Genomic DNA, 12,210 nt, shown 5'->3' with positions numbered 1-12,210 from the left:
AGATATGTACGTATTGTAGTTATATATTTCCAAAATAATTTCAATGGAAGTAATTTAACCTTCATTTATGATTTACAATCTAAACAATATGGAGTGTGCCGGAATAACCCAATAGCCCAATGGGAAAGCAGTTGCTTTAGAGCAGCAATTAAACAAACAGTTCCAGTTTGATTTTAGTTCTATTATTCCGCACATAATATAAGATATTTTTAATGAATGACAGAAATAATAACACAAACAAAATACGAGGGTAATAAATTGTGATCTTAAAGGAAAAGATCCAAAAGAAAGGAAAAGAAAAATCACATTTAATAACATTTATTACATATCTGTATTTTTATCTTTCAGATACATCATTCTGGATGAAAGAAGGAGAGAGAGAGAGAGAGATTCGCGTATAAATTTTAAATGAATAACATTTATTTAGAAAAGTACCATTTATAAGTATTAATTTAAAGAAGGTAATAATAACATTTATTTATAAGTCTTACTGTCTTTTTGTACGCGATAATCAAGCAATTTGCTTTATTTGTAACTTACAAAAACTGTACCAAAAAAATATTTGCTGACAATAACACTTTTGTTTGAAGTCAAGTTTCCTAATTAATTATCAGGCAACTCGCTGTCCGTCCACTTGAGATTCACCATTTTCCCCGTGCGAGCGGACTCCTCGCAGGCCGTAGCGATCTTACTCACCGCCAGGATCTCCTGCGACTTGACCAGCGACTCAGTCTTACCGTGCACCACATCGATGAAGTGATCGAACTCTCTTCGATAGCCGTTCATGTAACGGCTAGGAAACGAGAAACAGATCGGGGCGGTGGTCGGCCCCTGCAGGTCATACTGCCGCTGAACGGAATTCATCTGCACGTTGTTGGCTTGCACCATGCCCTTCGGACCGAAGACCTCCAGTCGTTGATCGTATCCGTACGAGCTGGTGTGCGACACATCGATCAAGCCGACGGTCCCTGACGGGAAGTGCATGATCACCGCAACCGTGTCGAAGTCCCCGACGGTCGCTTTGATCTCCGGGTCATTCGCGTCGGCCAGGACCGCAACCTGCAATCGTATTTCCCATAATTTTTTTGGACAGTCAACGACGATTCGTGCAATTTTTTAAATCTTTCAAGATAATTACGAAAGATCAAAATTCGCGTTTTCCCAAGATATTAACTGCTACACATATAGACACACGAAGTTGCTGTATATGTGAATATGTAAAAATCGCACCTTGTCTGGGTATTCCCCGATAACCCAGGTAACTACATCGATATCGTGGATCATGGTGTCGTGGAAGATCCCGCTGCAAGTTTTCAAGTACTCTAAAGGGAGCAGGGGAGAATCACGAGAGACCGATTTAATTGTATGGACGTGTCCTACCTCCCCGTTGCGAACACGGTCTCGCACGTTCGAGTAGCTCGGATCGAATCGCCGCTGGAACGCGCAGAACAGCGGCTTACCGGCTTTCTTGGCTGTTTCGTAGACTTTGGCGGTGTCCGAGATATTCTCCGCTATAGGCTTCTCGCAGAAGACCGCCTTTTTCGCTTCCAGAGCTTTAATAACGATATCCTTGTGCGTGTAAGCCGGCGACGCCACGACGACCGCGTTAACGCTTTACGTATCATGAAAAGCGACAATTATATATGTTTGTTTGTATAGATATGAATTTGCGTTATACGTATAGATCTATATTATCCGGTTATAAAAGTAATCTATATTGATATAATCTATAACACATAATTTACATTATAGATATAAGTCCATATTATATAGCACATAATTTATTATGCTTAATTTTTAATTTAACTTTAATTCTACTTTTAAATTTATTTAACTTTTAGCTTTTGATATTATCGTATCGGCAGCGCTTTTTCATTTTCATACAGCCACTTACTTGGGGTCTTTGAATATCTTGTCAGATTGCTTGCTATTTAGGAAGGTAACGTTGTCCAAACGCCAGTACTTTCGCACATTTTCCCACTTGCTCTCGAGATCCTCAACAATGTATAAAAGCTGGACACGTGTATTAGAAATTATATTCGATATATGTATCGTCCCGGCGTGACCCACACCGAACAGAGCCAATTTAACTATAGGTTCCTCCCGGTTATCTGTCTTCAGAGCGAGGTCTTCTATATATCTACGAAAGATCTTTCTCTTAGTGAAAGAATATCAGAAACAGAAACAAGACTCAAAGATATCTCGAATATATTCCCGCCCTCAAAATAAGCGAAAGTAAAAAACCGCGTTAATTGTGGCGCTCACATATGTAAAAGTCATTTACAAGATCAATTGCCAAGATCACGAATCAGACGAGATAAACGAATAAAATTAGTTCATTACGATTAATAGATAATTTTCATTTCAGGACCAGAATTTTATCAAACGTACATCCATCTCGCTCGTCGTGTCATCGGCTTTAAATTTAAGTTACAAATCAAATTGTAGCAATAAAATTTTAGGAACGTGAAAGTTAACGTGTTCTTTGAAGATAAATGATTTTTTCGTCGAAAGGATTTTAATTGAGTATTCATGATGTATCAGTGTGAATTTATAATGCTCTCGCGCGGTGGTACAAGAATGAATTACTCACTTGCTATAGATATAATCTTCCGCAGGTGGTGAACTCTTCGGCTTGAGGTATGGAGACGTCTCTTTGAACTTCACAGTTGCCATTGTTATTACGAATTGTATATACTTCGATTATCCCGAAATCTGTTGCGACCGAAAGACCGGTTATTATGGCCAACGATGCTTCGATAATAACTTCTTATATATACGTAGAGACGAACGGAAGTGGGGGCTGTTTACTGTGACGAATATCGTTTGGAAATAGATAAAAGATAAATTTTATAATCTCTTAAATAACATATTATTGGTGGTCGGCAATGCATAACGATATAAATTATAAAAGGATTTCTGCTAAACAGAATTATCGTTTCTAACCGATAAGGATTGTCTAAATTCCTCCTTGATTTTCTAAATACCTTCACCGTTTTTATTTTTATTCTTAATAGCAAATAACATAACATATCCTAACAATCTTTTTAACAAATATAAAGAGATGAGTTATTGCAATATGAATTATTGAATAATATATTAATTGAAATATCTAATCTTTATTATGTAATTTTTTTGTTAACAGGTGATGTGTTTCTCGCACGAAACACGTGTAAAAAAAAAGTTGGAATTAAAACAGTTTAATTTGATTGTTCCAGATGGTTCTATCCATTCGTTAAACTTATTCACGAGCCACAATGAGAGAAGTGCTGCGCTGCACTCGTCCAGAAAGCGAGACAAAGAGAGACAGAGAGACGAAAACGAAGTAAAATGATGACAAAGAAGACTTTAAAATGCTTCCAGCATGGTCGACTGTGCTGACGGTTTAATCATAAAACAGACTTGATTTATCTACGAGATATATATTTACTTAATGTATTTCTATAAGATTATGCAATTACGTTCGTAATTCTGCATAATTATCGAGCGATACCGCTGTATTTGTTCAAATTGTTATCACAGTGACCTGATGACATGTATCGAACGAAGGACCTTATCTCTGTAATTACGCTAGCCATTTGTTCATTATATTGTAATTTTAGAAGAAACCGTAAAAACTACGCCTTATAACAATTAGACGTACTTCTGATTGTTTTCCAGTGTGGCCTTTAAAACAGAAATAGCTGTTATAAAAGCTAAGATTATGTATACGAGTTAATATTGTCGATAAACAACTTATAAATTTCTATATGCAATATCATTATAGGAAGGACAAGGGGTTATCGATGAATCGCGTTACATATCGTATCTGACTGGAGGATGATCCTACGCTCGGCTCTAGTGTAGACGGGTAAAAATCTATAGTTTATGTATAGTTTATGTCACGTACACTATAGAAAGGAGGATGAGCCGAGAGTAGGATCATCCTCCAGTCTAGAACGGGCATTTTAAATTTAAGCGCACTTTAAATAAATACTTAAAGTAATTTTATTTTAAGTTTTAATGTGCCCCGTTTTCGACAAAAACTCCCTTATCGTCCGATTAACGGATCACCGTGCGAAATCGCGCGATCTAACTCGTTTTTCTCTTACCTGCGTTGCCCATCAGCTTGGCGTTTGCCAGGAACGCGAAGAGCACAATTGAACGCATGGTCCTGAAACGATAAGCGCGAACGAACGACCGTAAAAGTCAGCATAAATAAGCGATAAGATTTTTCTACACACCTCGAAAGATGCATGTATTCTTCGCGGTATTCTTTGTAGTTTTTTCATTTACGGTGAATTATGGACAAATGTATATATCTAGTATTAAAATAGTCTAAATAAATCGAGCACGAAATGGGATAGACAGAATCTTTTGCGCTAGTAACATCGACTTTATGGCTTGATAATGTTTCAGAGACGAATTTGATATTGGACTCAGCTCAAACTCAGTTTCTCATTATTTACCGAAGAAATACTGATGACTTTGAAAAAAAAAAAGGATAATTTTGAATAATGAAAGGCGAATAGAAAGATTTTCCATTTCTTAAATAAGATATTTGTTACACGATAGCAGTTATGAAGAAACGTCTCCTACGCAGGTGTGTATCCAACTTACAGATAATGTCGATTTTATACTGCTATTTTTTTCACAAGGTATTTGGTACATTATTGTAATTTTTTTTGTCATAAATAAAACATGAACAATATGGTGTGATTTATTTACCAACTATAAACATTAATTTAGCGAAAGCTGTTAAACGATAATAATATATATATACGTATTGTAGTTATATATTTCCAAGATAATTTCAACGGAATTAATTCAACCTTTATTTATGATTTACAATCTAAACAATATGGAGTGTGCTGGAATAGCCCAATAGCCCAATGGGAAAGCCAGTTGCTTTAAAGCAACAATTTAACAAACAATTTTAGTTTGATTTCAGTTCTACTATTCCGCACATAATATAAGAAATTTTTAATGGAAATTTTTTTATTTTACTAGAATAGAAATAATAACACAAACAAAATACGAGGGTAATAAATTGTGATCTTATAGGAAAAGATCCAAAAGGAAGGAAAAGAAAAAATAACATTTATTACATATCTGTACTTTTATCTTTCGGACACATCATTCTGGATGAAAGAAGGAGAGAGAGAGAGAGAGATTCGCGTATAAATTTTAAATGAATAACATTCATTTATAGAAAACTACCATTTAAGTATTCATTTAAAGAAGGTAATAACATTTATTTATAAGTCTTACTGTCTTTTTATACGCGATAATCAGGCAATTTGCTTTATTTGTAACTTACAAAAACTGTACCAAAAAAAATCTTTGCTGACAATAACACTTTTGTTGAAGTCATGTTTCCTCATTAATTATCAGGCAACTCGCTGTCCGTCCACTTGAGATTCACGATTTTCCCCGTGCGAGCGGACTCCTCGCAGGCCGTAGCGATCTTACTCACCGCCAGGATCTCCTTCGACTTGACCAGCGACTCAGCCTTACCGTGCATCACATCGATGAAGTGATCGAACTCTCTTCGATAGCCGTTCATGAAACGGCTAGCAAACGAGAACCAGATCGGGGCGGTGGTCGGCCCCTGCAGGTCATACTGCCGCTGAACGGAGTTCGGCTGCTCGTTGTCGGCTTGCACCATGCCCTTCGGACCGAAGGCCTCCAGTCGTTGATCGTATCCGTACGAGCTGTTGCGCGACAAATCGATCAAGCCGACGGTCCCTGACGGGAAGTGCATGGTCACCGCAACCGTGTCGAAGTCCCCGATCGCCTTGATCTCCGGGACATTCGCGTCGGCCAGGACCGCAACCTGCAATCGTATTTCCCATAATTTTTTTGGACAGTCAACGACGATTCGTGCAATTTTTTAAATCTTTAAAGATAATTACGAAAGATAAAAATTCGCGCTTTCCCAAGATATTAACTGCTACACATATAGACACACGAAGTTGCTGTATATGTGAATATGTAAAAATCGCACCTTGTCTGGGTATTCCCCGATAACCCAGGTAACCATATCGATATCGTGGACCAGGCAGTCGTGGAAGATCCCGCCGGACATTTTCAAGTACTCCAAAGTGGGCAGGGGAGAGTCACGAGAGACCGTTTTAATTGTATGGACGTGTCCGACCTCCCCGTTGCGAACACGGTCTCGCACGTTCGAGTAGCCCGGATCGAATCGCCGGTTGAACGCGCAAAACAGCGGCTTACCGGCTTTCTTGGCTATTTCGTAGCATTTGGCGGTGTCCGAGATATTCTCCGCTATGGGCTTCTCGCAGAAGACCGCCTTCTTCGCTTCCAGAGCTTTAATAACGATATCCTCGTGCGTGTAAGTCGGCGACGCCACGACGACTGCGTTAACGCTTTACGAATCATGAAAAGCGAGAATTATAATGTTTGTGTAGATATGAATTTGCGTTGTATAGATATAGATCTATATTATCTAGTTATAAATGTAATATCTATATTGATATAATCTATAACACATAATTTACATTATAGATATAAGTCCATATTATAGCACATAATTTATTATGCTTACTTTTTAATTTAACTTTAATTCTACTTTTAAATTTATTTAACTTTTAACTTTTGATTATCGTATCGGCAGCGCTTTTCCATTTTCATACAGCCACTTACTTGGGGTCTTTGAATATCTTGTCAGATTGCTTGCTATTTAGGAAGGTAACGTTGTCCAAACGCCAGTACTTCTGCAAATTTTTCCAGTTGCTCTCGAGATCATCAACAATGTATAAAAGCTGCACTCGTGTATTAGAAACTATATTCGATAAATGTATCGAGCCGGCGCGACCCACGCCGAACAGAGCCACTTTCACTATCGGTTCCTCCCGGTTATCTGTCTTCAAGGTGAGGTTTTCTATATATCTACGAAAGAGTAAAAAACCGTGTTAATTGTGGCGCTCACATATGTAAAAGTCATTTACAAAATCAATTGCCAAGATCACGAATCAGACGGGATAAACGAATAAAATCAATTCATTACGATTAATAGATAATTTTCATTTCAGGACTAGAATTTTATCAAACGTACATCCATCTCGCTTGTCGTGTCGGCTTTAAATTAAAGTTACGAATCAAATTGTAGCAATAAAATTTTAGGAACGTGAAAGTAAACGCGTTCTTCTCGGAGATTTTTTCGTCGAAAGGATCTTAGTTGAGTATTCATGATGTATATCAGTGTATATCATAACTTATAATACTCTCGCGCGATGGTACAAGAATGAATTACTCACTTGCTATAGATATAATCTTCCGCAGGTGGTGAACTCTTTGGCTTGAGATATGGAGACGTCCCTTTGAACTTCACAGTTGCCATTGTTATTACAAACTGTATATACTTCGATTATCCCGAAATCTGTTGCGACCGAAAGACCGGTTTATGGCCAACGATGCTTCGATAATAGCTTCTTATATACGTAGAGACGGAACGGAAGTGGGGGCTGCTTACTGTGACGAATATCGTTTGGAAATAAATAAAAGATAATAGATGGAAAAGGAAATAGATAAACTTTCTAATCTCTCAAAACATATTATTGCTGGTCGACAATGCATAATGATATAAATTATAAAAGGATTTCTGTTAAACAGAATTGTCGTTTCTAGTCGATAAGGATTGTCTAAATTTCTCCTTGATTCTCTAAATATCTTTACCGTTTTTATTTTTATTCTTAACAGCAAATAAAACATAACATATCCTATATAACAATCTTCTTAACAAATATAAAGAGATGAGTATAAAAGTTTTTTGCTATATGAATTATTGAATAATTAATTGAAATATCTCTAATCTTTATTATGTGATTTTTTTGTTAACAGGTGATGTGTTTCTCACACAAAACACATGTTAAAAAAAATTAACTTGGAATTAAAACAGTTTAATTCGATTGTTCCAAATGTATAAATAAAATAAGCTTTGTTAGCATCTTGAAATACATTTTTACTAATTATTAATGTGTTTCGCTGCTACGAAAGCGTCATTTAACCGATGCTTGACTGCTAGAAAGGCTTCCAGATGGTTCTATCCGTTCTTTAAACTTATTCACGAGTCACAACGAGAGAAGTGCTGCGATGCACTCGTCCAGAAAACGAGATAAAGAGAGACAGAAGACGAGGTAAAATGACGACAGAGAAGACTTTAAAATGTTTCCAGCATGGTCGACTATGCTAACGGTTTAATCATAACGCAGACTTGATTTATCTACGAGATATTTACGTAATGTATTTCTATAAGATTATGCAATTACGTTCGTGATTCTGCATAATTATCTGCGATGCCGTTTCATTTGTTCAAATCGTTATCACGGTGACCTGTAACATGTATCGAACGGGAGACCTTATCTCTGTAATTACGCTGGCCATTTGTTTATTATAGTGTTAGGAGAAACCGTAAAAACTACGCCTTATAACAATTAGACGTACTTTTGATTGTTTTTCAGTGTGGCCTTTGAAACAGAAGTAGCTGTTGTAAAAGTTAAGATTATGTATATACGAGTATATCGTCGATAAACAACTTGTAAATTTCCATATGCAATATCATTAGGAAGGACAAGGGGTTATCGATGAATCGCGTTACATATGTATCGTATCTTTGGAATAAAAATAGTGGATTGTAAAAAGTGTCGCAAGTCATGCATCACGCACATTATAATTAAACCGCACGCAAATCAAGATCACGTAAAAAGAAAAAGGGAATAAGAAATCCGCTCGAACGAATTGCATAATTTATTACGTAACGATAACGAAAATTAAGTAACAAGCAACTGCAACAGATTCACGAGCGTAGAATGCGCGTTCACCCAGAATCGACGCCCGTGTACGTTGATAAAATTTAATTAAACGGCACCCTCCACGCTCCTCTCATTCTGAAATCAAGTAAGACACATGTTTTTATCGTGCGACAATGATCACGTTCGGCAGATGCAAACTAGATGAGATCGATTTTTGGGAAACGAATTTAATTTATTTTCTTTCAATCAATCACGAGAAGCGTGAGCATATTAATCCCATCTTTTGCTCCGCAATTGCATTTGCCGAACGTGTCTAATGTCAAAAGGAGATTTGTGACGACACCATGCACCGACTGTGCCAGCGAGAAACTCAAAATTCAACTTAATTTTTAATTACAGCTTCAATTCGAGAACGACAGAATTCTTCGGCAAAAGATTCGTGATTATCGGCCGACGAAAATTTCGTGAATATTTTCAAGAAAGGAAATGAAGACAACGTTTTTACTACAATTTTTTTTTTTTATTAGCTAGCACACACTGGTATCTCACAATTCGTCGTTTGCCTTACGATATCCTTGCTTCGGCACGAAAGCAACCTCGTCCCCGTAGCTTTCCACGTACGCCGACCTTTTTCTTCTGTCGCCTCCCGGATCGGCGTCGATGAGAGCTATACTGGATCTAGTCGGTCTGTTAAACAAAAGTAAGTATCTCATGGAGATATATTCCTTAATAAACTTTCCTTTAATATTGAAGTTATTGAATTGTACATTACTCGATTTTGAAGGAATAAGTTTGCGAGAAAACAAATGGCGACATTTTATTCTTTAATTAATTAATATATATAGCATTATATATATAATAGAAACAATAGCGTGTCCAAGAGAATCACGTGAGAAGAGAATAACAAAGCGGTTGAAATAAAACATTTTTAATTTACTAGTATTTTTCACATTGAAATAATAATTGCTAATGTTTTTTACGTAGTTTACTCCACGCACCGTAGAAATTGGATTTTATATCTCCGTTAAACTTATGAATAATTGAAAGTACGTGTTAATCATATCGAAAGTAAGTTGAATTAATAACGAAATAGCTAATTACCTTTTTTCACTCCCATTAAGATCCGCCGTGACCGTGCGAACACGCGGCGTCGAGAAGTCGCATTCTAACGTAAAAGCGGCGTCACCGGGTGTTAACAGCTCGTCATCGTGCTGAATCACCACGACGTTGCTGTATTTTTCACCATCCTTTCACCGAAATAAATAAGATAGAAAAATATTAAACGATACAATTAATCACTAAATATACTTGGTCTTGAAACACCACAGCAAGTAAATAAAGTTTTCCAATCTATTTTGTGAATAATTTCTCGTAAAGACAGGAAGTAATTGTAGCCTATTATTAAGAAACTGATAAAACATCAAGAAACAATTAAAAATTCCATATGAAAAAATAATTTATATGCCGACTTTCCTGTTGCATTATTTATTTATACGAATGAAAATGTGAGAGAGAAATTTTAGAGATTAATCGCAAGATATATACATTCGAAAATGTGATAGAATAAATTACACTTTCTACGGATAATTCCGTGATATCATTTCTAATATGCACAGTGATTCACTTGATGACAGTGAACTCGATCGAGTGTTTAGAAAATAAGAAATTGTTTATAAGCTTTATTACTTTCGGAACACGTAACGTAAAAGAAAATGAACGTTTTTCTGCGAGAAAGAGATCCACGCTTTTTCGAGCGCCTATAATGACTCGTTCTCTTGATAAGGCTAATATTGTATAATAACGACGTGTTTAGGATAAACACGATAATTTACGTACCCTTTCGGTGTCACATTTGTGTAGAGGGATGCTCATGGTGAAACTTCTACCGCGAACCGGATCGAGGAAGCAGGACGGCTCTCGGGAATGGAAGCTACCCCGCGTGTAGATCACCCCCGAGAAGTCCTCCGTAGTTTTAAGCTCGACGGTCATCCTTTCGGCGCCGCATCGCAGCCCCACGCGGTCGTACCCCTCGGTGGACGCACCTATCCGCATGTCTTTAGACAGGTCCTGCTGCCAGATCTCTTCTGCAATCCGCGCGCGCAATCAGTTTCAGGTTCTTTTCTTTTTTTTTATAATAAAATTTAACAAAAGTCGGAAACGCGAAGATGCAACGGCGATTTATTTCAATTTTGCAGAAACTTGGGAATAATTAATTTTGAACGAAAAGGAGATTAAAAAAAAACATTCTGAATTTTCGCCTTTAAATTTAAGCACTTTAAATAAATACTTAAAGTAATTTTATTTTATGTTTCAGCGTGTGCCCCGTTTTCGACAAAAACTCCCTTATCGTCGGACTAACACGGGTCACCGTGCGAAATATCGCGATCTAACTCTCGGTTTTTTCTCTCACCTGCGTTGCCCATCAGCTTGGCGTTCGCCATCAGGAACGCGAGGAGCGCAATTGAACGCATGGTCCCGTAGAAACGGTAAGCGCGAACGAACGACCGTGAACTGGCGAGACGATAAACCTCCTGATGGGTTTGCTCGATGCCAACGTGCCCGTCTGCCGCCGCCGTTTTACCCGTCTCCGGGGTGACTTTCTTCCCTCTCCACCCTGCCCACTCCACGTTTTAATTCGCGTTATTCCGAATCGGATACTTTCACCGCGTGACAAAACGAACACGCGTCTTCTTCGCTTTTCCTCCTTTTTCTCTCATTTACGTGTCGCGGTCATCACACGGATCATCGATCATTGTCGCGACTTGTTAATTGACTCGGAGCTGCAGACTTTGGTACCTTTTTTTTTTAATTTACGCAAATTATTTACGATTTATACAAGGAAGTATATATTAGACTGCTTTTTTCTGCAGTTATATAAAAAAATCTCGGAATTACTTGGAATTATTTATATTTATCAGGTCTTCTGTTTTCAAGAATAGTTTTACAAATGCGAAAAGTGTAAAGTTTTATTTTTTATCTTTCTTATAAAAATCTATATTATAATAACTATATATATATATATATATATATATATATATATATATAAATACACAAATATATAAATAATTTTAATAAAAATTAACGTATAGTTTCGCTATCAGTTTTCTGTTCAATTTCTTATAGGGCCACTTCGATCAAACTCCAATTAACAATCGTTTATCAGTCCATTGGAAATGACCAATCGCATTTGCTCATTGAGCAGATTGACAAATGCAATTGTCCTTAGTGAAGTGGTCCTTGTCCTTAATTGCGGTTTGAATGTGAAAATTCGCGGATTTTCAATTCTTCGGACACCAAAGCCCAAAGTAATTCAAACGTTGCATTATCCAGATATTTCTAGCTCCTATATAGGCTATATACATGCGTTCCGATATTCACTGCCAGTACTGAAAATCTGTAGTTTATGTCACGTATACTATAGCAATTTTCAGTACTCTGGCAGTGAATATCGGAAGGA

The 12,210-nt window shown here is 37.1% G+C and overlaps 4 protein-coding genes across 5 annotated transcripts in view; 1 reads left to right on the top strand and 3 right to left on the bottom strand.

Moving 5' to 3' along the window:
- Cycg (cyclin G) overlaps nt 1-12,210 on the top strand; it is a 35,859-nt gene that overhangs the window by 14,528 nt on the left and 9,121 nt on the right. The window lies entirely within an intron of this gene.
- LOC143908627 (myo-inositol 2-dehydrogenase-like) lies at nt 399-2,768 on the bottom strand. The gene is made up of 4 exons (XM_077426370.1): nt 2,594-2,768; nt 1,895-2,140; nt 1,231-1,612; nt 399-1,059 (listed from the first exon to the last, which is right to left on the bottom strand). The coding sequence occupies exons 1-4, from the start codon at nt 2,674-2,676 to the stop codon at nt 604-606; spliced, it is 1,167 nt and encodes a 388-aa protein (XP_077282496.1). The 5' UTR covers nt 2,677-2,768; the 3' UTR covers nt 399-603.
- On the bottom strand, nt 5,073-7,423 carry LOC143908628 (myo-inositol 2-dehydrogenase). Its single transcript, XM_077426371.1, has 4 exons — nt 7,260-7,423; nt 6,646-6,891; nt 5,987-6,368; nt 5,073-5,815 (listed from the first exon to the last, which is right to left on the bottom strand). The coding sequence occupies exons 1-4, from the start codon at nt 7,340-7,342 to the stop codon at nt 5,363-5,365; spliced, it is 1,164 nt and encodes a 387-aa protein (XP_077282497.1). The 5' UTR covers nt 7,343-7,423; the 3' UTR covers nt 5,073-5,362.
- Nucleotides 7,755-11,490, bottom strand: LOC143908638 (uncharacterized). 2 transcript variants are annotated; one of them, XM_077426388.1, is made up of 5 exons: nt 11,164-11,488; nt 10,590-10,837; nt 9,855-10,000; nt 9,322-9,440; nt 7,755-8,888 (listed from the first exon to the last, which is right to left on the bottom strand). In XM_077426388.1, exons 1-5 carry the CDS (start codon nt 11,222-11,224, stop codon nt 8,884-8,886), a joined length of 579 nt encoding a protein of 192 aa, XP_077282514.1. In that variant the 5' UTR covers nt 11,225-11,488; the 3' UTR covers nt 7,755-8,883. The 2 variants fall into 2 exon arrangements, with proteins under 2 accessions (XP_077282514.1, XP_077282513.1); XM_077426387.1 differs by lacking the exon at nt 7,755-8,888 and having other exon boundaries at nt 8,931-9,440; nt 11,164-11,490.

This window comes from Temnothorax americanus, unplaced genomic scaffold, assembly GCF_048541705.1.
Source record: "Temnothorax americanus isolate GAGA-0224 unplaced genomic scaffold, ASM4854170v1 Scaffold11, whole genome shotgun sequence".
NCBI classification, from domain to species: Eukaryota; Metazoa; Arthropoda; class Insecta; order Hymenoptera; family Formicidae; genus Temnothorax; species Temnothorax americanus.
The sequence above is the reverse complement of the archived record's forward strand: the minus strand, read 5'-3'. Positions and strand labels throughout refer to the sequence as shown.